At 47.3% G+C, this 24,319-nt stretch overlaps 1 protein-coding gene across 1 annotated transcript in view; it reads right to left on the minus strand.

The window, feature by feature from the left end:
- Nucleotides 1-859: 859 nt before the first annotated feature.
- Nucleotides 860-24,319, minus strand: part of ARHGAP17 (Rho GTPase activating protein 17) — an 88,474-nt gene continuing 65,014 nt past the window's right edge. The window contains exons 14-20 of the mRNA XM_044915644.1: nt 24,145-24,258; nt 22,685-22,776; nt 20,836-20,992; nt 18,527-18,757; nt 16,157-16,320; nt 10,279-10,899; nt 860-1,753 (exon numbers count right to left, since the gene is read on the minus strand). Coding sequence (XP_044771579.1) covers nt 1,623-1,753; nt 10,279-10,899; nt 16,157-16,320; nt 18,527-18,757; nt 20,836-20,992; nt 22,685-22,776; nt 24,145-24,258 — 1,510 coding nt within the window. The 3' untranslated portion in view covers nt 860-1,622. The remainder of the gene's footprint in view (nt 1,754-10,278; nt 10,900-16,156; nt 16,321-18,526; nt 18,758-20,835; nt 20,993-22,684; nt 22,777-24,144; nt 24,259-24,319) is intronic.

Genomic DNA, 24,319 nt, shown 5'->3' on the forward strand with positions numbered 1-24,319 from the left:
CTTCCTAGACACCAGCACCTTCCTGGATGACCAGGGATGGCCACTATGAGTTTAGATTATAAAACCTCTCCTCTCTGATGGTGTTAGTGCCAGGAGAAGGGGACAGCAAGGTGGTGACTGTCCCAGCAGGGGTAATCACGTCTCCGTGGGAGCTCGCAGATGCTTCCACCATGATGCGCTTGCGGTTCCGAACGCAAGCCGAGCCCCCATCCAAAAGATGGGCAGTAGCCTTGGTTTGGTATTTACCTTTGACACGCAGACAAAACCAAATTATCATCATTTTTCTTTAGATTGGAGCTGCTGGGGTTGGGAGATTTTAACAAATGAAGGAGAGTGAAAACTGAAACATTCTTGAAATAAAGAGGGTCTGTATTATGTTTCAGAGCCAGCAATAACAAAACACGTGTGCCACTCTGGGGACAATGTCCAGCACGGACCTTCCTGGTCCCCAGACACCCACACCACCTCCTTGGCAAGCACGGCATCTCCGTTTTCTCCTGAGCACCAGCGCTGCAGAGGAAGCACGTCCAAGGCGCTGCCGAGATGCCTCACGGCGCACAGCGGGCTCCCTGGAGAAGGGGCTCAATGCTGATGGGCAACCGACACCGAGACCCTTGGTCTCTACGAGGAGCTTGATCTACAGCCAAGGGGGGATGGCTTCTGAGTTGGGAGACGGTCAGCCTTAAGCAAATATAAGATACAGGGGGAAATGGGTTCATGGGTATATATTTTCAATGTCATTAATAAGTGTAGGAAGTGCTTTGGGGACACAGGGATCTTTGATGTCTCACCCAAATTCTGTTTGGTTAAGTGACAAGACAACACGTGCGCGCACACACACACAAGCCACAGTTTTGTTTCCGAGAATTATAAAGTTTTCATATAAACCACAGAATATATTTAATTCAAATTAAACATGAAACTAGAATAATGTTCGGTCCTTATCAAGTAGCAATTACATTGTTTAAAAAAAAAAACCACAGTACATTTCTTTCTACATTCTGGCAATCCAACAAGGCACAAGTCACATCCAGTTTGCTGAGGTGACGGATCCAGCAGTCACCATCAATGCTCGTGGGTTTGAGGGGTCGGGGGGGCACGACCATACTTCATACAAAATGATTCTGCAGCAATTATGAAGGAGAGGAACCTCCCTCCTAATAGAAGGAAAGTCCAAGTAGCAGGAAGTAGGCGATTTGCATAATGCATGCATTTTATTAAATAGATAGTTCACGTGCTGCTTCTTCTTCATTCCAAATTGCCTTTCGTGCCACCTGCCTCAACGGCTGTGACAAAGATTCCTACACACATCTCGGCAATAATACTCTTTCCATTCTGGGTACTTCTTTTTTCTTTTTCTGTTTTTCTTTCTTTTTAATTTTTTTGGCATGGTTTCTTTCCCGTGTAAAGAAAGCCAACTTCAAGACACAGGTCATTCAGCTTAAAGTGTCAGCCTCCACCTTCTCCTGGGGCTGCGGGGAGGCGAAGGCCTGCATGCCAGACCTTCTTTTCCCTTCACTGAAAGCTCTTCACTGTTTGGTCTGCAGAGAGAAGCGCGCACCTGCCCCTGTTCCGCTCACCAGGGTGAAAGGGGGCGTGGCGGTGCGGGGGCGTGGCTTTCTTCACAGGGCGGTGCTTTCTGTATCGTTGTCTATATCCAACAGAATGCGTCCGGGCAAGTCTTTGCTGGCTGAGTCTGAAAGCATGTCAGGAAAGGTGCTGCGAAGCGGCTCTGAAACTCTAGAACTGGTGTCTGGACAAAAACAGGAGACATGCTGTCAGTGTGTGGTAATGCCCACGAGGCCGCCCGAGGGCGCTCAAGAAGAAGAGAAGCATGCACACACACCCTCGATCACTACAGGCACCGTCAGCCCCTGGAAGTTGGGTCAAGCCTCTCAGACCCCAGGGCAGCCGAGTGGCACAGCCCTGCCTCCTGGCTCTGGTGGCCCTTCCCGGGAGCCCTCAGAGATGCAGCTCTTGCAGGGGGTGCTCATTCTGACCGAAGAGAGGAAACCTCATTCTCACCAAGCCTCTCATGCGCTAACTAAAACCTCCTCACAAATCAGGGCTGACGGGATAGGTGAGCCTCACTGGAGAGAGCCCCCTCCTCTGGGACCCAGGAGTCTGTTCTCCTGTTACTCCTGCTATGCCAGTCCTGGCACCAGTGACATTTTGGGCTGGATCAATCTGGGTTGGGGGGCCGTCCTGTGCCCTGTAGGATGTGCAGCAGCTGTCCTGCCCTTCATGCATGAGAGGCCAGTGGCAGACAGCCCTCTCTCCCCCAGTGTGACAAAGATGTCTCCAGACACGGCCAGAAGGCCCCTTGTCAACCCCTGGGTAACAATCCCTGAGGTAGATCACCAGCCTCTCACAAATACCGATTTCTCTTCTCCTTCTAATACTTATACTCCAGTTCCTTTTTCATGTCTTATTACGTTGGCCGGAATTCCTCTAGCGAGAGGGCAAATGCGGAATCCTCAAGCTGTCGGTCCCTCACTCCTCAACCCACAAGAGACATCTTCACCTGTCATGGCCGGCCTCCTGGTGAGGCCGGGGAGGCTCAGATGCATTCGTTCATGAACAAGTATTTACTGAGCATCTACCTGAGAGGGCACAACAGTGAACAAGCCAGACACAGCTTTAATGAAGCCGGCAGTCCAGTGGGGGAGACGGCCCCTGATCAAAACAGAATCATTTGTTTCTCTAGGAGGTGTGTGTTTTAGCAAATTGTGAGGGCCTAGTTAGAGGTTTTAGGGCCGGTGCGGGAGAGAAGGAAGAGGTTCAGATTTGCTGTAGTTTCATGTTGCCGGGCTGGAGTGTCCTGGGAGTCTCCCCAATATGTTTAAGAACTTCTCTTAACTTCTCTTTCACCTGTTCCTTCTCCACACAGGTTGGGGGCACACACAGGTGCGCTCTGGGGGGCTCACTTCTTTAAGACTGGTTCCTGCTCCTGCATAACCCTACAGTTCTGAGCTGCGAGATCTATTTACTCCCCTTTCTCACAAGGGCTCTTGGGTTGGCGGCCCCAGCCCTCCAAGTTTCCTATGCAACCACAACTCAAGAGAAATTTCTAGATTTATGGAGATGCCAAGGTGTGAGAGGTTCAAGTGCTAAATGCACTTGACAGTTCCGATCTTACAATAATTGTAAAACTAACTGAACTGCACTGCATTGCACTGTCCAGTGGTGCAGTCAGGGGTGGGCTGTGTGCACAGAACAGGGATCCAAATGTCTCAGACTTGACCTCAGCAGAAAGGAAGTCACGAGAGCAGGGACCGTGTCTGTCTTGTTCAGTGCATCCCCAGTGCCTAGAACAGTGGCTGTTTAATGGCTCAACCTCAATAAATTTTGTGGCTGGCCAGTTGGATGGATAGATGAGGAAGAGCCCTCCAGCCCTCTCATTTTTCCAATCCTCCCCTCCTATAGTCTCAGGCAGAGTAGTCACGTCTCAAAGACAAGACTGGTACAAGAAATCCATTGCAAATTCAATCCCTAACCCAACAAGATAGATGGTGCAACCAGTCAGTGTCTCTTTTTAGCCTGAAGAGTTTACCAGAGACTATGGAACTGCCATGCCTGGTGGGGGACGTGTGATGCAAAGGCACTATACGTACTGATTAGATTTCTACTTGTTAATATGTGGATTTACATGCAAACCAATACCGATCAGCCACAGATCCTTTTCAGAGGACAAACTTTCTTTTCTTTTCCTTTCTTTTTTTCCCCTTTTCTTTTCTTTCTTTCTTCCCTTTCCTTTTACTTCCTTCCTTCCTTTCTTTCCTTCCTTTCCTTCCTTCCTTCCCTTCCTTCCTGTCACACATAAATAATTTCTGGATTTGTACTTTCCTGAAATTCTCTATTTATGATGAATACACACAAATTGTACACTCAGGAAAAAAAATGTGTGGTGGGAGCAAAAGGGACGTTCCTTCCCTCTGCCTCCTGCCCGCTCCCCTGGTTTGCCTGAAGTTGGCAGGTACATTATTTCCCAGCCCTGCGCCCCCTTACATGAACCACTTTTAGTTTTTATTTTTTTAAAGACAGTTGATTTAATTTTTATTTATTTATGATTTTATTATTATCTTTAAAGTTTTAAGTAGGTTCCATGCCCAACATGGGGCTTGAACTCATGACCCTGAGATCAAGAGTCACATGCTCCACTGACTGAGCCAGCCAGGCCGGTTGAACCATGTTTAAAAAGAAGACAGCAAATCTGTTCCCACACAAGAAGTAGTAAGAATCAGCATGTGTGCAGAGCCAGCTTTCAGAAGGAGACTGCTCTTCATCACAATGGCTGGACCACTGAGCAGCTACCATATACCAGACATGGTTTGGGGGGCTCCACACACATCATCGCGTCAGTTCACTGGCCCCCCGTGAAAGGACCCCAAGGCAGCACTAGTGCCACCGTAGAGGTAGAAAGGGGCACTCTGAGAGACTCAGCTCCGCACAGAGGATCATTGCCAGACGGGTTGGACCCTAGAGTCTGGTTCTTCATTGGCCTAGCACTCTCCCTCCGCCCCGCAGTAGTCTGTGCGTCCTCGGGTGAGGGTCCTGACAGAGAAGATGGCCTCTGAGGATATAATGCGTGAGTCTTAAACACTCTGGTTCATTGTAGTAAAAAGGTGGAAAAGGTTATTTTAGAAAGATTCTATTTTTTAGAAAATCTTTTGAAGGAATTCTATTTTTTAAAAATGCCTCTAGGGGCGCCTGGGTGGCTCAGTCGTTAAGCGTCTGCCTTCGGTTCAGGTCATGATCCCGGGGTCCTGGAATCGAGCCCCACATTGGGCTCCCTGCTAAGCAGGAAGGCTGCTTCTCCCTCTCCCACTCCCCCTGCTTGTGTTCCCTCTCTCGCGCTGTCTCTCTCTGTCAAATAAATAAAATATTTAAAAGAAATAAAAAATAAAAAAATAAAAATGCCTCTAGGGGCACCTGGGTGGCTCAGTTGTTAAACATCTGCCTTCGGCTCAGGTCATGATCCCTGGGTCCCAGGATCGAGCCCCATATCGGGCTCCCTGCTCAGCAGGGAGTCTGCTTCTCCCTCTGCCCTTTACCCCACTTGCGCTCTCTCGCGCGCGCTTTCTCTCAAATAAATAAATAAAATCTTTTAAAAAATTATAAAAATGCCTCTAGGGGCACCTGGGTGGCTCAGTTGGTTGAGCGTCTGCCTTCGGCTTGGGTCATGATCCCAGGGTCCTGGGATAGAGCCCCATGTCGAGCTCCTGGCTCAGCAGGGAGCCTGCTTCTCCCTCTCCCTCTGTCTCTCCCCCTGCCCCTACTCTCTGCTCTCTCTCTCTGTATCTCAGATGAATTAAAAATAAATAAATAAAAATAAAAATAAAAATGCCTCTAAAACCTTCTGGCTGCAAATTTACAAATTTACAAATTTATATGCATTCTAAAAAGGGCTGGTCTTTGAGCATAGAGTTTGGAGCTAAGGTCACATGACTGATGTTATATTATAAAACCCAAACCAAAAAGACAGAGACGCCCAGCACGCTGCATCTCCTCTCAGGCAGAATGTTACCCCTGATCGGCAGCTTGGACAAATCTCACCGGGTTCCTTTCTTTTTTTGAGTATCTGTATCAAGGAAGTTAGCCCCCCAAAGGCCAGAATGGGCCCTCTATAATTGCGGGTATGGTGCTACAAAGTTTATTTGTTACCTCAACAAGATGTGCTTGTCTAAGGTTATTCGAATGGTCACTCTGAGAGGTAACAGACCCAAATACATCCTTGAAATTAAACTTTCCAGGCACAGCTGCAGGGCGAATCAAGTTCCCTGCCTGACCAATCTGTAACCTGAGGTAAGGACTCCCTTCTGCTGCTCACCAGTGCGCTAGGGCTGTCAGAGCTTTGGCGCCCAGTTTTTATTATTTTAGTCAAAGGAGAGATCCTGTTCAGGTCTCACTGGATATTTACCTTGACATGATTCTGATGTCTAGTTATTAAAAGTAAACTGCAAGTAGAAGCAGAAGCCACTGAAATGTCCGGCTATGAGCAAAAATACGCCTGCTTAACGTTAAGGAGTCATTTGAAAAGATGGTTGTCAAAACTCCATCATAACATGGGATGGAGCATATGATGCAAGATCAAAATCTATTTTTGCAAAATAATTATGATCAGGCACCCCCTGGACTTTTAGGGAGAAAAAAAAACTAGAGTAGAGAAAAAATAGAATATAAATAGCAAACTTCTTCAACTGTAGAAGAGTGCCTTCTTATTAGTTCTAGTTTCCAAATCTCCTTTCATATCCGTGATTAATTTTTTTAAATGTGTTTCTTTTGGGATATAAAAAGAGGTTAGTTTTAATTTTTTTTTTTAATTTTTTTATTTATTTGCGAGAGAGAGAATGAGAGACAGAGAGCATGAAAGGGAGGAGGGTCAGAGGGAGAAGCAGACTCCCTGCTGAACAGGAAGCCTGATGTGGGACTCGATCCCGGGACTCCAGGATCATGACCTGAGCCGAAGGCAGTTGCTTAACCAACTGAGCCACCCAGGCGCCCAAAAAAAGAGGTTAGTTTTAAAAAAGAACACTGTAAGAACCAGCAAAGTGTCACGGTTTTAAGGACGATCCTGAGAGTGACATGGTGTATCCTTGCACAGAGGATGGGTGCCTTGTGGGTATTCTCAGGCTCATGTAATATCATGAAGTATTAAGAAATATCTTCTACTCCTGAGCATTGTCTTTTTCACCCACAAAAGAAGCGATATTGGGAAAACCAAGTGGTGGCATCAGAATCTAAATATGGATGCCTGGGCCCCAGCCCTCCCGTGTCTGGGTTCTAGAAGGCTGGGTCTGGGCATATGAATTTTTAAAGCGTTGACCTATGAATCTAATACATAACTCTGAATATCTATTTTTTCCAAGATAAAAATGATCATAAATAGCTACCGTTTACTTAGGACCCCGTGAATATTAAGAACGGTAAGATGTTTTCTTATTTTATCTGATTTAATCCCTTCAGGAGAAATTCTCACAAACATCACCCTCTTACTGATCAGCCAGGCTGTGCCTTATCTGATGTTACACAGAGAGCTGCAATTCTATTTCGGGCATGTCCGAGTCTACAATGTCTTCTTTCTACTACACCTCAAGCCTGCCTGGTATAGAAAAGAACAGAAGTGAGAGAAGTAACAGGGCCAGCCCTGTGAGCACCTGTCACACGTCCGTGAGCACACTTCGTATCCAGGGTGATTGACAGCAAGCATGAACGAAGCCAGCCTCCTTCAGTACATGCACTGTTAGTAGGGATGCAAGCAGGCAGGGTTAGGGTGCCCGGTTAGTAACAGGCATTAGTGCACAAACATGATCATAAAGTAGCACAAATGCTTTGGCCAATCAGGTGCCTTTTCCTTACCATTAAATATTCCAATTTCAGTTCCTACTGAATATGGCAGGTCATACATCTAAATTATTTAATAAAATGTTGAAATTAGAACACTCTTGGCTAGAATCTATTATTTTAAAAACAGCAAGATGTACACTCTCTTACTTTCGAAGCTAAAAGCCTTGTCATGCTTTCTACAGTGACGATGAAGAAGAGATTCCAGTGACACCAGAATCCCTCCGTTCCCCCGGGGCCGGTGCTGAACTGCCAAAGGTGCTTGGCAGCAACAATCTCCCCCAAGAGTTTATCCTAATGCTCAAGCCTTAATTCCACTTTTTTGGGATTAACTGCTCTAAACGAATAACCTGTTTCTAGGAATCTGTTTGTGGTTTTCCATGTAAAAACACACGATGTCATAATAAAGAAACGCCTTCCTTGGAAGTTATGTTGAAATACCCAATAGCCATATCGGAATGGTTAACACTAGCGGACTCGTGAGTCCTAAATGCTGGCCTTCTGTGCGCTTCTGCGGGTAGTCTGGGCATTTTTAAGCAATTAAAAGTTAATTCTGCAATACAAAGGTCATTGTGGTGACCTGGAATTTCTTGAGTTTAGGAGAATTCATAACATAGATTGGTTTTTAAATACTTAGCTTAACATCTTAAGGAAAAGTAGTTTTTATATAAAATTTCCCTGACCTGATAATTATAAAGTACAGAGCCTTATGGGGCTGTACCGGATCAGTAAGATAGCTTTCTGGAATAAATACACCTGGGTGGAGAACGGTATTAAATAACAGACATGATTCTGGTTTGTAGTTCTCGGTCTAAAAAGAAGGAAAGATCTGGGTGGAGGGGGGGGAATTTTGGTGTGTCCCAAGTATTGACATGTTAAAAGGCTCAGCCTTGATTAGGGCTTAGTTACTTTACTGTTGTGCATGACTTCCACACCCCATCAGGCAACCCCTGGCTTCTGGGTTATAAGGAGTCGGGAAGGGGGACTCATCCCTGTGTCCTCCTCCGTGTCCTAAATGTCGCACTCTAGTTTCCCTTTCCGGTTTCTCCAGAAAGTCTTACTCAGACCAAAGCTGTGAATACTCTGTCGAAGTAGCCCACCAAAGGTTTAAGGCTCAGCTCAGTGGCTGAGAGCAACGGTACACATAATGAGAGCCTTATGGTGTCCAAATGTGGACCCAAAGGCAGGATGTAGATGAGCCTCACGGTGCCCTTGGAAAAGCTCATATGGTTTAAGAAAGCAAAATGTAAGCATGCTGGAATGCAAAGGAATTTAGTGTGGGATCTTTGGAGGAAGATTTTTTTTTTTTTGGTCCGAGAATTTCAAACATCAAATTAAGAAGCTCCATGCGGTTAACTTGCACTTAAAATATACAATTAAAAAATTAAAGCTCAAGACACAGGGAACACAATTTTCTATGCTGACTGCACCCGAGTCCTCTTTGGTTGGATATGATGAGCCAATCTATGAGAGGTAAATCAGTGAGAAGAGCAGGACCCTTTAGGAAAGGCTTACCAACAAGAAAGAAGACACTCCTCGTATCTTATGAGAGTAGCTTGAAATCGGGTTCTCAATCTACTGACATCTACCTCTTGAATTTGGAGCATTGCGGCTCGGGATGCTTTTGCTAAGAACATAAGGAATGTCTAATGCTACAGAACGGATGGCAGGGGCGTCAAGTAGCTGCTCCTGAGCACATAGTCACAAGCACATATGCAAAACAGGGCTAAGCAGGAGCGTTTGGAGCTGTGGTGAGAGCTGCTTGGGGGGGTTACAGACCTTAGTCCTGGGAACCTTCCCCACCTGTGAGGGCATCTATTGGGAAACAAACAAACAAACACACCAATATGGCTTTGTTTTTAAAAAATAAATGCTGGAGTGTCATCAGAAATTATTAACCATTTATAATACGTGCACTTATGTAGTATATTCCTGGGAAAAAAAAATAGGGTTATCAAAAGATAGACTATTTGGTTAACCCTCATCATTTGGGATACCAGTCCAGGGGATACCGTTGGCTCATTTCAGCAGAGAAGTTGTGCAGTACAAACTAGCTCCACGTAGGAAATTTAAAACTAAGCTGTTGTGATTCAAAGCTCCTAAGTGCCATTTTTAAAAACACATTAAAAACCCCCATCCACCCCATCCTTAAATCAAATAGTGTATTAGAGCCCTTGGGGTAGAACTTTTTAAAGAAATAATAATTAAATAAAATGATCATGTTCTAGACTACCTGTAAAAAACAAAACAAACCACCCCATTAGGTAGCCCACTGAAATCTATATAATCACCACCACCCGAAACAGGTTTCCACAGGAATTATGGGAAATTCTTGATCCTTCCCCTCCCTCACCACTTGAGGCTCATGCTCTGATGTGATCACGCCCCAAGACTTCTCTTCCCGGAGCATCCAAATGGGCACAGATCACGTTTTTTTAAAGTTATACCCGAAATGCTTCACTTACTATGAACATTTTTAGCTTTAGAAGGAAAATAAGTATCTTAATGAGGAATTTGCTAAGAGATGGATTTCATGCTCATGTTGTACAACACCTTCCACCTGCGTTAGGTCATTATACTTAGAAGAAGGTAAAGGTAGATAGGTCTTAAACACATATGAAACTATAAATCAGAGGCCAGCTAACTTCAAGGGCCAGGTAGTAAATATTTTTAGGCTCTGTGAGCCAAATACTCTCTGATAGGACTATACCACTGTTATGTTAGCACAAAAGCAGCCAAAGACAGTATGTAAACAAATTAGAGTGGCTGTGTCCCAATAAAACTTTATTTATAAAAATGGGCTATGGGCCGGATCTGGCCAGTGGGGATAGTTTGCTGCCCCCTGCTGAAAACCAAAGCCTAAACTGAAAGGGGAGAGTCCAGAAGCAATGTAGCGTGGATGGGGGGAAAGGTCTGAGCCGGTTTCTCACTTACCCGTTACTATTCTGGAAGCAGTGGGAGCTGCGTTGGTGAGGGTGCCGTCCCCAGCAGAGTGGGCTCCAGGAGGATGTGGGGGTGGAGGCACACTGGGCCGGTTCCTCGGCTTTGGTACTGGTCTCGGTCTCGGTAAGGTTCCGGTGTGTGGCTGCACCGTCTCAGGGTTACTCACCGCCTGGGTCTGAGAAGCTGGCAGGCTGGGGTTCTGTTTTCCTAAAGGTGGAGTCCTGGGGGGCGTTGGAGTCTGGGGAGGGGTGTGAGGCGGCTGCTCAAGTCCAGGCTCACTGGGCAGTGCCACCGGGGCGGGCGGGCCCTGGCTACTCGGTCTGCTGTGCCCCAGCAGTGCGGCCTGCGTTGGGGGCTGCGGCGGCGGGTGACTGGGGGCTTGTATCGGGGACAGGCTGCTGGAGTACCTCCGGGGCGCAGAGGGCTGCGAGGTGGTGCAGGGCTGGCCGGGGGCCTGGCCCGCGTGCTGGGCGGGAGGAGAAGGGCTGCGGGTGGTTGGCTTTGGTGACAGGCTGGGTGGGTGCGGAGATGTTCCTGGAGAGCTCTGGCCCCCGAGGTGGCCAGGAGGTGGGTTTCCTGGTTTCGGGGGTGCAGGAGCAGGTTTTTTAACAGCTGCACAAAGGGGGAAAAACACCTTTCAGTAAGAACAGCACGGCGAGAGCCAACACCGCCTTTATCAGGTGAACCTCACCACGGCGGATCCCAAGTGCCCCGTGCAAGGATGCAAGCGGGAGGGCACTTCACTCTGTGGTCTCCCTCCCCCAAGCCCCCAGGCCCAAGTCTAACCAGGAGAACAGCAGCTGACAAACTCGAATTGAGGACGTCCTTCAAAATGCCTGACCGGCCCTCCCCCAAGCCATCAAGGCCACGAAAACACAAGGGAGGACAGAAACTGTCACGGCCCAGAGGAGACTCAGGAGATGAGGTGGATGCATGCGCCGTGGTCTCCTGGATGGGAGCGAGCCGGGGACAGAATATGGACGTTGGTGGAACTGGTGAAATCTGAACAAAATATGGAGTTTCGTCCATAGTAAAGCAGTGGGGTTGGTCTCTGGGCTGCGATAAACGCACCCTGGGGACCTGGGATGTTAACAGTTGGAGAAGTGGGTGAGGGGCATATGGGGACAACCCACACTGCCTCTGCCACTTCTCTGGAAATCTAAAATTATTCCCAAACAAGAAGTTTATGGTAAAAAGAAAAAGTACCTTATACACATAGGGACCTTTAAAGACCTGCTGTTTATTTTTTAATTTAAAAAATTTTTACTGATCGGGGCGCCTGGGTGGCTCAGTCGTTAAACGTCTGCCTTCGGCTCAGGTTATGATCCCAGGGTCCTAGGATTGAGCCCCACATTGGGCTCCCTGCTCCGCGGGAAGCCTGCTTCTCCCTCTCCCACTCCCCCTGCTTGTGTTCTCTCGCTGTCTCTCTCTCTGTCAAATAAATAAATAAAATCTTTAAAAAAAAAAAATTTTACAGATCTCTATACCCGATGTGGGGTTTGAACTCATGACCCCGAGATCAAGAGTTGTATGCTCTACACACAGAGCCAGCCAGGTACCCCAAGACCTGTCATTTGAAAAGTTCAATATGAAGAGAACTCAGTGAACGGGGGGGGGGGGGCCCGCCCCCCTACACGGAATTGCTGCTCTAAGCCCACTGAGCTGCCCACTTGTCAGTGTCCTTCCCGCGTGATCTGAGAGCCCGGGAAGAATCAGGGAGAAGCAAGAACAGCTAGAAGAGGGTGACCCCCAAGCATGACTGATCTGCCTATACATGCACCATGGCCCCTTGCCCTAAGCCGGCTTCTCTCAGAAGGCTTAGTTTTTTGTTTTGTTTTTTTTAAATAACAGGAATTCTACCAATTCCAGAATCATCTGAATTAACAGATATGCTCTGGATAGAAGTACAAGTAAGTCTGGAAGAGTTGTCTTAGCTAGATTTCTCTAAGGAGAGTTGAGGCGCATCACCATCCTTCTCATACCAGTTGAGATCAGTGTCACTAAGAGGGCTTGGGTGCAGAATTTGGTACTGAGGAGGGAGAAATGGAAAACAATGGGTCTGGAGATCAGGTTTTGGGCTGGGAGAGGTGGGTGGAAAGGAGAGACGTTAGCATTTTTCAAATTGTACTGAGATCCTACTAATCTTCCCCAAAAGCGATAGAGAAATTAAGGAGGATCATTTACCCCACATCACCAGCACACAAGTTAGGCCCCCTCCATAAACTGAAGTCCCATTAGCTCCCTGTAAGACAGGCATTGTCATACCCATTTCACGGTGGAGAAAACCGACACTCAGAGGAGTCAAGTATTTGCAAAAGATCACACAGCTAATAACTGGCAGAACAGAGGCTCACAACCATGCTCTATGGACTCCTTGAACTCTTTTTCATCCCCTTCCTCCTTCCTACACTGCCTGGCTCCCTGCTCACAGGGCTCAGAATTCAGGAATGAAAAAGGTATAAAGTCTGCTCTGCTGGCCTAGAACTTTTGACCCTGGACCTTGGAAGACCTTTTCCTAAAGAAACAACCAACCAACCGACAAAGGAAGGACTCTGGAATAGTAGCCATTCTCTGGTTACCATAAGCAACTTAAAAAGAAAAATGTCTAGCTTTCTATTCTGAGCGATATTAATTGTAAATTCCCACTGGATGAAAGACCATTCCTGGCAGGAAAGGATGCTGAGGGAATTAGGAGAGGAGGCAGGAGAGTCGGGTGCCGGGGCCGTGGGAGAATGGTGGACCTTGTCCAAGACCATCTGTGAACGTCTGGGGAGGCTGAGGTGGGGGCTGAAGGATCACACTCGTCCTGTGATCCGTGGTTTGAGGAAGCAGGAAAGACCCCTAAGGTGGCCATAAGGAGGGCCTCAACCTGGAAGCAGGGTTATACCCAGAATCCAGGAAGAGAAGACCTAATTACCCTCCGGGATCAGCTGGGGTACAGATGAAGATGATGGTGGCTCAGGAGAGAGGATCGCCTTAAGAAGGACCAGGTGGGGTCTGTAACCAAGCAGTGTCCCTGACTTTGCCTCCTTGCCTGTAACTTATAAAAATTCCACGCATATATGGCCAGCTGATCTTCGACAGGGCACTGAGGATATACAATGAGGAAAGGACAGTTTCTTCAATGGGTGGTGTTGGGAAAAGCGGACGTCCACAGGCAGAATAAAACTGGACCCTTACCTTATACCATGAGCAAAAGTCAACTCAAAATGGATTAAAGATTTAAACATAAGAGGGGTGCCTGGGTGGCTCAGTCAGTTAAGCGTCTGCCTTTGGCTCAGGTCATGATCCGGGAGTTCCAGGATCAAGTCCCACATCAGGGTCCCTGCTCAGCAGGGAGTCTGCTTCTCCCTCTGCCCCTCCCCCCTGCTCATGCGCGCGCTCTCTCTCTTCCTCGCTCCCTCTCAGATAAATAAATAAAATCTTAAAAAAAAAAAAAAAGACTTAAACATAAGACCTGAAAATGTCAAACTCCTTGAAGAAAATACACAGAGGAAGGCTTCATGACATCGGAATTGTCAATGGTTTCCTGGATATGGCACTGAAAGCACAAGCAACAGAAGAATGGATGTATGGGTCCACATCAAACTACAAAGCTTCTGCACAGCAAAGGGAACGATTGACAGATGAAGAGGTAACCCACAGAATTGGAGAAAACAGTTGCAAACCATCTATCTGATAAGGGGTTAATTTCCAAAATACGTAAGGAACACCTACAACTCAATAGCAAAACAACTAATAACCTGATTTTAAAATGGGCTAAACACTTGAATAGACTTTTCTCCAAAGAAGTCATCCAGATGGCCAATAGGCACAGGAAAAGATGCTCAACATCACTCATCGTCAGGGAAATGCAAATCAAAACCACAGTGAGACATCACCTCACCCTGTCAAGAATGGCTACTATTAACAAAACCCCCAAAGACAACAAGCGTTGGCAAAGATGTAGAGAAAATGCAACCCTTGTGCACTGTTGGTGGGAATGTAAATTGGTGCAGTCATTATGGAAAACAGTATAGAGGTTTCTCAAAAAACTAAAAATAGAACTACCATATGATCCAGCAAACCCACTTCTGGGTATTTAGCCAAAAGAACTGAAATCAGGATCTCAAAAAGATATTTGCATTCCTGTGGTCCCTGCAGCATTATTCACAATAGCCAAGATGTAGAAACAGCCTAAATGTCCATCGACGGATAATTGGATTAAAAAAAAAATGGGGTCACCTGGGTGGCTCAGTCGTTAAGCGTTTGCCTTCGGCTCAGGTCATGATCCCAGGGTCCTGGGATTGAGCCCCACATCGGGCTCCCTGCTCCTCGGGAAGCCTGCTTCTCCCTCTCCCACTCCCCCTGCTTGTGTTCCCTCTCTTGCTGTGTCTCTCTCTGTCAAAAAAATAAATAAAATCTTTAAAAAAAAATGTGGGATATATGGGCAACGGAGTATTATTTAGCCTTAAAAAAGAAGGATATCCTGCCATATACAACATCGTGGATGAAGCTAGAGGACATTACGCTAAGCGACATAAGGCAGTCACAATAAGACAAATACTGCGTGATTGCACTTATATCAAGTATCTAAAGCAGTCAAACCCACAGAGTGGAATGGTGGTTGCCAGGGCTAGAGAGAGAGTACTGGGGAGGGGCTAATGGACAGCTGCAAAGCAACAGACATCAAGTTTCAATTATGCAGGATGAGTAAGTTCTAGAGTCTGCTGCACCACACTGTGCGTGTAGTACTCTTAGAGATTTAAGAGGGTAGATCTCATTGTAGGTCTTCTGACCCCAGTAAAATTAAAAAAAAAAAAAAAAAAAAAAAACCAAAAAAAGATGGGGGTCAGAATGTTCCAGAAGAGACAAAATGGAACACAGAAGTTCTAAAGAAGGAATGAGGGACACCTGGGTGGCTCAGTTTGTTAAGCGTCTGCCTTCAGCTCAGGTCATGATCTCCAGGTCCTGGGATCAAGCCCCACGTTGGGCTCCCTGCTCAGTGAGGAGCCTGTTTCTCCTTCTCCCTTTGCCTGTTGCTCCCCCTGCTTGTGCTCTCTCTGACAAATAAATAAATAAAATCTTTAAAAAAAGAAAAAAAGAGGGAATGAGCTTAGTGCATCCCAGGAGCAGAGAGCAGACCAGCACCGTTGAAGCTTGGCGAGAGAGGGGGTGTGGTTAAGTGTGGGGCCCAAAGGCAGGCTGGACCACACCGGCCCCACAGGGGAGGTCTGCACAGAAGCCATCGGAGGGACAGTTTCAACGGAGAGAAGACACGATCTGCTGTGTTTTAGAGCAACCCCCCTAACTGCTGGTTGGAGGACGGTAGGGATATGGGTGGGAACCATTCAGATCATACAGCACTCAGGACCCAGAAAGCCCTGACCTCAATCTAGAGGTTACAGCGGCTTGCAGACCCGTAGAGCCTGGTTACGACAGAGGCTACAGTGGCTTCCAAGCAGAGGGATGGCTTGGAATGCCAGATTCCTGGAAAACTGGGAGCGTTGTTTCCAAGAAAAAACTTTTTGTTTATTAGGCTTTGTGGCTTAAACATATTCTTAAATGCCTGCTTTTCTGCTCTCTATTATTTCATTTCCTTTTAATGATTTTGCTCTTAAACGACTGATTTTTCTGCTTGCCATTTTTTTTGAAGTTTTTTTTTTTTTTTTAAAGTAATCTCTACACCCAATGTGGGGCTTGAACTTGAGACTCTAAGATCAAGCGTCACGTGCTCCTTCAACGAAGCCAGCAGGTTCCCCTCTGCTTGCCATTTTAAAACAGACATGGAGATGCTCTGTCGGAAAGCCTTGCAACGTGAATCCCTGTGCTAACCCAAGGAAGTCTGCACATCCCTCCCTAAGGGGAAGGAGTAAAGGTGGCTACTTACCTCGGCGCAGAGTGTGCGGGCTAGGGCCAGCGGAATTGTGCCCTGGGCCAACGGAGAGCTGATGGGAGCCAGCCGCCACCTGCGCCTGGTTCTGGCCACTGGCCATCTGACTGCCATTTCTCCCTGGGGCAGGGGCAGGTGCGGAGTCCTTGGGTTTTGGCGGACTACGGAGAGCAGAAGTCAAGTTCGATGTCAGGCATTCCCCGCGAGAAAGCTAGTCAGCATGCTATCAAAATACCAGATTCCACCCAGAGTTTTCACCTCGGCAGGCAAGGAGGTGATCGGGAATTTTCAACAGTTCACACTGGGTCTGCAAACCCACTATTTATTTGTGGCCACACAGGGCTATTTTAGGAGATTCACTGCCTCAATTGTCTTCCAGCTACTCTGTCACTCGAATATCACAAGAGACACTATTTCACAGCTACCAACAAGAAATTTCTAGTTTGAGGGGTGCCTGGGTGGCTCAGTCGTTAAGCGTCCGCCTTCGGCTCAGGTCATGATCCCAGGGTCCTGGGATCGGGCCCTGCATCGGGCTCCCTGCTCAGCAGGGAGTCTGCTTCTCCCTCTCCCCCTGCTTGTGTTCCCTCTCTCGCTGTGTCTCTCTGTCAAATAAATAAATAAAATCTTTAAAAAAAAAAAAGAAATTTCTAGTTTGCTTGTACTTCAATTGGGCAGTATTAAAAAAGATGAAAGGGCTTTCGGACTTCAAAAGAACGAGATTTGACACACGCAGTGTACAAAACAAAGCAAAAGCTGGGGCAAGATACTAACACTGTAAATTATAAAGTGCTAGGTTATTATCAATCATTTGGACTCGAGGAAAGAGTAACCCTGAGACTCAATGATGGCTCACAGCCCGGAGCTGGTTAGCAGCAGGGTGAACAGAGATCAGAACTCGGGCCGATTCCTGGCTCAGAACTTTGTATACTAAGGTTTACAGCTGCATCTTGTCAGGGTCACTAAAGTGTGAACACCATTCGTGAAAGTACACAAAATACCCACAGGGCACAAAGAACAAAAGCAAATTGAGGACTGACACTCCATTTGTCCTTCTGTAGGGCATCCTAATTATTGTCTTAATGTATTTAGCCTGATTAAGCAACCTGAAGGCTACAGGTAAATGAAAATGTGTGAGTCTGCAAATACTTTTTTTTTTCCCCTCAAACAAAAAAAAAATTAAAAGCCCAAACAAAGACATGTGTGGAGCATCAGTTTCGACAAGACAACACGGAGTTATAATGTGCCTAGGAAGCCTTGGGAGGTGGAAGCCTTCGTGATTTTTAACCAAAACGTGAACTTCTGCAAATTCTGTGAGTTAAAAGGAACTCAGGAATATACAGAGCAGTCCGAATTCAGCTGTGAGGCTGGAATGAGATTTTTATCTCCTAAGCAGCTAGCCTCACATCCCACCAGGCACTCCCTCCCCATCCAGAGAAGCTGGATCCTTGTTCTATGCATTTATTTTACTTTATATGTGGTTATCTAGTGCTTTATAGATGGCCATGGTAGAGAAAAGGACAAGAAAAATCGTAGCACATACTCTGTAGAGGGGCTCATCTGTTCCAGCAGCTTCTAGTCCTGAACTGTCTGACATAGCACCTGAAGTAGGCTCCGGTGGAGAAGTGAATTCATGCAGAGTAGATGAAAATCTCAAGTTCAAAAGTACTCTTTCTAAAAGTTGCTATATATTTGTACCCCACTCCAGACAGCTAATCAAAAGGTTAAGCAACAAAAGAGCCTTTTAAGAAACTCTATCAATATTTTCTACCTTGTATTCACCTATCAATTTGCCTGTAAGACTGAAAGCTAGGGGTGGGGGAGGTCTCAGTCCACCAATTGTGTACTGCATCTGGCACTCAGTTATTGAGTAAATCTGATTGGATGGATGGACGGATGGATGGATGGACGGGCGGATGGATGGATGGATGGATGGACGGATGGATGGGTGGGTAGATGGGTGGATGGGTGAGTGAATGAATACCAGGAATACTCTAACTAAGTAACTTGCTACATTCAAGTGTTAACTACTTAGTGTAGAAGATGACAAAAGCAAATGGTAAATGAACACTGAGCGCACATCAAACAGGGAAAAGAGGTTTATAGTACTGCTAGCTGCCTGTTGGCTTCCAGCACCAAAGCAGTATGGTAAAGAATGCAAACAAACGTTGCTTCTTTTGGAAAACAGGAAAGGAAGCAAGCAATTTGCAGTCTTTTCTCCCATCCTTTGCCAACCAGAAGAGTGAAGGCAGATCTGGTTCACTCCCTGCTGAGCGATTCTGTGGGCATGGAGGCCATGCCTGCAGGCCAGCGCCTGCAAGAAGGCTGGGGCACTGAGCACCCACTGCCAGCAGAAGCCGGCCTTCTTACCTGTCGCCCGGGCTTGGCCCCTGCTCCAGTGTGCCCGCAGAAGAGGGGACCGTCCCACCCCCTGCGCTGCTTTCAGCCCTAGAGCTCTGGGGAGGGGGCTCTGGGCCTGCAGGAGCCAAGGTGCTGCCATCTGTGGGCGGGAGTGGCGGCTGGAAAGCCGGGGATATGTGCTTTCTAGTTAGAGTGCCACCCCGCCGGTGGGCCTGGAAGTCCATAAGCTTCACACCAAAGCTACACAGAAAGAAGAAACAGTCAACACAGCATGCAAGCGACTATAGAGACAGAAGTCCACCGGTCCGCACGTGTTAAAACCCGCGCATGGGGTGAGCCACCCAAGTTGCCCAGCATGCAGTGAGGCGGCAAGGACCAGACGAATGGTCGCTGCTGTTACCAAGGCAAGCAGCTCAACCTGGCTTTCCACCTGAGCAAACCAACAGACCTGGTACTGATCAATGTCCTTTCTCAATTCGGGTGTGAACGGCTGAAAGCACACAGGCAGGCCTCATCCTGAGTGGGTGACATCGCATTAGCGCGCCTACCTGCCTACCACCCAATGGCCGCCTTGCGTCTGTGCGTGCGGGGGACGGGGTGGAGGCTGCGGGCAGCGTCGGGATGTCACACCGCCCTGCCTCTACAGCTGAGCTGTATGAGCACTGGTGTGGGCGGATGCAAAGAATGTATCTGAAAGGATTCGTGACCCCCGAAAAATATCATTGCCTTCAGGAAGGAGACGGTGGTTGGAGGATGGGGAGGAGGAAGATTCACTTTTCACGGAAGCCGACTGATGGATGAACTCTCAAGCTTTTCAGTTTGAAAAACAGAGACATGGGGCTCCCTGAGCTCGCGTGTGCCGGGTCAGTTGGCGGGGAGAATCCACCCCGGGAGATAACCGAGAATCGTTTCCTGCGTGCCCACCAGGGCCAGGATGCTGCATTTCGTGACTTCAAATACGTGAAGGCTAATTGTGCGGTGGCCAGTGTGTCATCAGGAAGCAGGACCTAATGTGTGATCGGGGCTTCAGAGAAGTAAAACTTCTGCCCGTAAGAAATGTGGGTTTCGGGCACCTGGGTGGCTCAGTTGGTTAAGCGACTGCCTTCGGCTCAGGTCATGATCCTGGAGTCCCTGGATCGAGTCCCGCATCGGGCTCCCTGCTCAGCAGGGAGTCTGCTTCTCCCTCTGACCCTCCCCCCCCCTCATGTGCTCTCTCTCATTCTCTCTCTCTCAAATAAATAAAATCTTTAAAAAAAAAAAAAAAGAAATGTGGGTTTCAGAGGGACAGACGGAAAGTAAAGCATGGGCCTTTGCTATGGATTAAAAAACAACAACAAAGCAAAAGGAAACAAAAAAATCAGAGCTCACTATAAGATCGGGCAATGAAAAGAAGAGCTTGCTGTTTAGTTGTAAAACCACGTCCAGTGATGTTATTCCATGTGAGCGCGAAAAGCACGTTATTCCGCAGGCCTCTCTGACGTGGCCTTGTGGGTGAGCACAGTGGCATTTCCTCGTACGGACTGAACAGGTTGGCTTCTGAAGGCGTAAGTCACAGACAGCCTTATTAAGTTTTGAAAATCCCACTAAAAGGGCGCCTGGGTGGCTCAGATGGTTAAGCGTCTGCCTTCGGCTCAGGTCATGATCCCAGGGTCCTGGGATTGAGTCCCGCATCGGGCTCCCTGCTAGGCGGGGAGCCTGCTTCTCCCTCTGCCTCTGCTTCTCTGTCTCTCTGACTCTCATGAATAAATAAAACATTTAAAAAAAAAAAAAAGAAAATCCCACTAAAATCGCCCGTGGAGCACAGTATAGAGACCTGCGTCTCTCACTAAGTCCAAATACGGGAGTATCTCCAGCTGATGAGCATTGGAGTCAGTGGCTGGCTTCCGCTGAGGGGCCAAGTCACACCCAAAATGTGTCTCTTTGAAAACCAAATCCGACAACTCACTGTGAGAGGTGGGTTATTCTCCCATCTGTCCACAATACCTAACGTCCCCCTGCTTTTTCTCTCCCTTCCCCCCTCGTCAAGTACGTTTAGGTGGCTTTGTAGCATGAGTATGATGCTTACCACAGACCAAGTGAAGCTCGGATGCATATGGAACAAATGTGTACTGACAAGCTACAGAGCTGCCTTGTGGTCACGTTAATGTTTGTAATGAACTAGAGCAGAATTCCCGAAATATCGGGACCTGACAGTCATGGGCGCGCCGTGGGCCACTCCTGTACTACAGGTCCACTGACACAGTACCAGATCCCAAGGGTTTAGGAATTCTTCTACATGACATCTACTGTTGGAGGAAAGTGAACAGCTCTAAACACACCTCTCCTTCTTCACCAAGTCCCCTTCCATGACCGCCATGCTGGCAGGCCGCTTCCTCTCGAGGGTCCCTGAGTCAGAGTCATTTCCAGTGTGAGATGAGTGATTGGAATTCGGGGTGACGAGAGGCACGAATGCTTCCGATACGTTAAATTCCACCTCTGCAAGGAGACAAAGAAACAAGCGTGCAGGTACACCTCAGAGATAAGGTAGGTTTGGGGGCAGACCACTGCAATACGGCGAGTATCGTGATGAAGCAAGTATCACGACGAAGTGAACATCCCAATAAAATGAATTATCACAATAAAGCAAGTCAAATGACTCTTCTGGTTCCCCAGTGCACATAAAAGTTATGTTTATACTATGCGGCCATGTGTCATAGCAGTATGTCTACAAACACAAGGCACATACCTTAATTAAAAAATACTTTGTTGCTAAGAAATTGCTAACCATCATCTGAGTTTTCAGCAAGTCGTAATCACCGATCACAGATCACTATAACCAATATAATAAGAAAGAAAAAGTTTGAAATACTGCAAGAATTACCAAAATGGGACAGAGACATGAAATGAACAAATGCTATCAGAAAAAATGGCACCAAAGGACACGCTCAAGGCAGGGTTGCCGCCAATCTTCAACTTGTAAAATACTGCAGCATCTAGGAAGCACCAGAAAGTGAGGTCTGCCTGCACATGAGGTGTAGAGCATACGGGTGCATGAGGCTTTAAAACTCCCATCAGCCCTCCCTGTTTCACAGGTGCAACTCCCTGCCCCCTCATCTTTTCAAGAATGGTTTGCCACACCAGGGGGAGGTAAAATGAGGAAACTAGAGATAAGGAGGGGGTGTGATTCAGAATATAAGTTACACAATTCCTCTGCCTTCTTCTTTAAAAAAAAAAATCAGGGAATATGGAAGAGGACAATAGCATGGATTACTAAAAAAAAATGAAAGGTATTTACAGTTTGATATAAAATACAAGTAAAAGGCAACACCAACTCCATAATGCCTATAGCAGTTTTCTAAGACTTGTTTTCCCAAAGAAATCTTGGGCAAAATGCCGGTATTCATTCATGCATCACGTACTTGTTGAGAATCTACACGAGTGAGGTATGATTCTCGATCATGAGGGGACCCTGGGAAAGGAGAAACGAGCTTGCCCTGGGGTCATGGAGCTCACACTCCAGGGGAGGGGCCAGCAGGGCCACAGGTCTGGACTCTCAAAGCTTGCCCTACCAATGCCCCCGAAGGGGGTCATGGAATCTCTGAGAACCCCAGGACTACAACAAACGTAGTCTGGAAACCTATCACCTGTCGGCTGAAATCCTCTTTTTCTGACACGGCCAACTCCCACCTTGACAAGATGGCTCCAGTCAACCTATCCGGCTTCATCTTCCACCTTTACAAAGACCCAGCTTTCTGCCTACAGAAACAAAAAGCTGTTTTCCAAGCGGAAAACTGCACATTCAGTGTCACCTCTTCTATAAAGCAGTCCTTGTTCTTTGTGCCCAACATCTGAGTTTGTCAAACCATCTGCCCTTCCTTCTAACTCGCCACGTACGATGATATCTGTTTATGTGGCCTTCTCCAAGGGCCAGGTTCCTCCAGGGAAGACTGCATATCTCAGCAGCAGACATATGGTGTCAATGGGTATTCAGTACACACTGGCTGAGTGGACAACTCCAGGGTGAAGTGAAACAAAGCGAAATACAAAATAATGTGGACGCCAATATGTCAAAGATGAAACCAATCACATCCTCACGAAGGGGCTACTGAAGCATTTTCTTCTTTAAAGAAGTTTTTATACTGTTATTGTTCTGCTTGGGCGGTCTATGAAATTGAAAAGGTACGTTACCTTCAGGGAAGAACCAGTCGGCGTGCTGGATGATGGGCTCGATGACTGCAACCACATGGACCGAGGTGGCCGCTGCCATTTCAGCCAGCGTTCTGCGAAGGACATTCACAAAGTTAGACCGCTTCCCCCGGGCAGCCTCTAATTTCTGCAGGTTGTGTCAGAGCAATTTAATTACTTTATTTTGTTATTTAAAAAAAATATATTTATTTATTTATTTTAGAGAGAGAGAGAGCACGAGTGGGAAGGGCAGAGGGAGAGAGAATCTCAAGCAGACTCCTTGCCGAGCATGGAGCCCAAGGTGGGGCTCGATCCCAGGACCTGGAGATCATGACCTGAGCCAAAACCAAGAGTCCGACGCCTAACCGACTGTGCCACCCAGGCACCCCCAATTGAATTACTTTAAAACAAGAAAATATTTAAGCACAAATGCAAAAACCAGATCCACGGGGCTCTGGCCTCAGCATGTGGTGGTGATGCCCCAGGAGGAAAATCACCCCGACTCAGCTATCACTCTTTAGTCTGCATGCACTGTGTTAACAGCAAGTGAGCTGGTGAACAATGGTGTGTCCAAATGCTGATTTTAAGTTGGTTTGGAACAGATTTTCTTTATTTATTTGAGAGAGAGAGAGCACATGAGTGGGGTGAGGGGCAGAGGGAGAGGGAGAAGCAGACTCCCCGCTGAGCAGGGACCCCCCAACGTGAGACTTGATCCCAGGACCCCGGGATCATGACCTGAGCTGAAGGCCGATGCTTAAATGACTGAGCCACCCAGGTGCCCCCAAATTATCTTTTTAAATGCAGTCTGATTAACTCATTCTTCTGCTTAGAAACCTTGATGCCTCCCCAACCACTGATGACCCAAAATAAATTCCAAAACCTCAGCGAGGTATGAGGCCGTTCAGAACCTGGCTCTGGCTTCATAATCCTCTGGCACAGTCTCCTGGCCCCTGTGCTCAGGTTATACAAGACCATGTGACACCACCCCCACCTCCAAATTAGCAACCAGTCCCTTTCACGCCCACACTGCCTTTGCTTATTGGGGTTGCACCTGCAGGGAGCTATTCATCCAAGTACAACCCAAGCGCCTTTTCCTCTGCAGGGCTCTCCCTGCACTTCTCAGCTTGAGCTGTGTTCCTTCGGTAAGTACTGTGGCCGTAGTACTTTATAATGTCTATGGCAGCAGCCCCATGTGCACGGACATGTGTGTGGGGCTCTGTCACAGTGCCACGGCCGTTCATCTGCCTGACTGCCCAAGAGCGGGGCCCTCTGAGGACTGTGCGCGTGACCAGCATCTGGGATGGGACTCAGCTCACAGCAGTGTTCCGAGAATGTCGGCTACGTGGAAAGACCAGGTTCAGAAGCGCAACTCTGGAAGTGCATCTTACCCTGGAATGGGAGTCTGTCCCCCTGCGGTGCAAAGGGGAGAATAAAATACCGTGAGATGGGGAAAGGTCACTTACCCTTCAGTTTTGGCCCATAATAAGTTAGGGCCTAACACAATTGCAATGTTGCTAGGAGTCATTTTATTGACGTCGCTGGTCTGAGCAAGCTTTGCAAGGAACTTGATTAAATACCTGCGGGAGAAAAGAGAAAGGAAAATATTTGCAGGAACAGCATCCTCCTGCCCCAGTGCTC

The sequence above is a fragment of the Neomonachus schauinslandi genome, chromosome 5, assembly GCF_002201575.2.
Source record: "Neomonachus schauinslandi chromosome 5, ASM220157v2, whole genome shotgun sequence".
NCBI classification, from domain to species: Eukaryota; Metazoa; Chordata; class Mammalia; order Carnivora; family Phocidae; genus Neomonachus; species Neomonachus schauinslandi.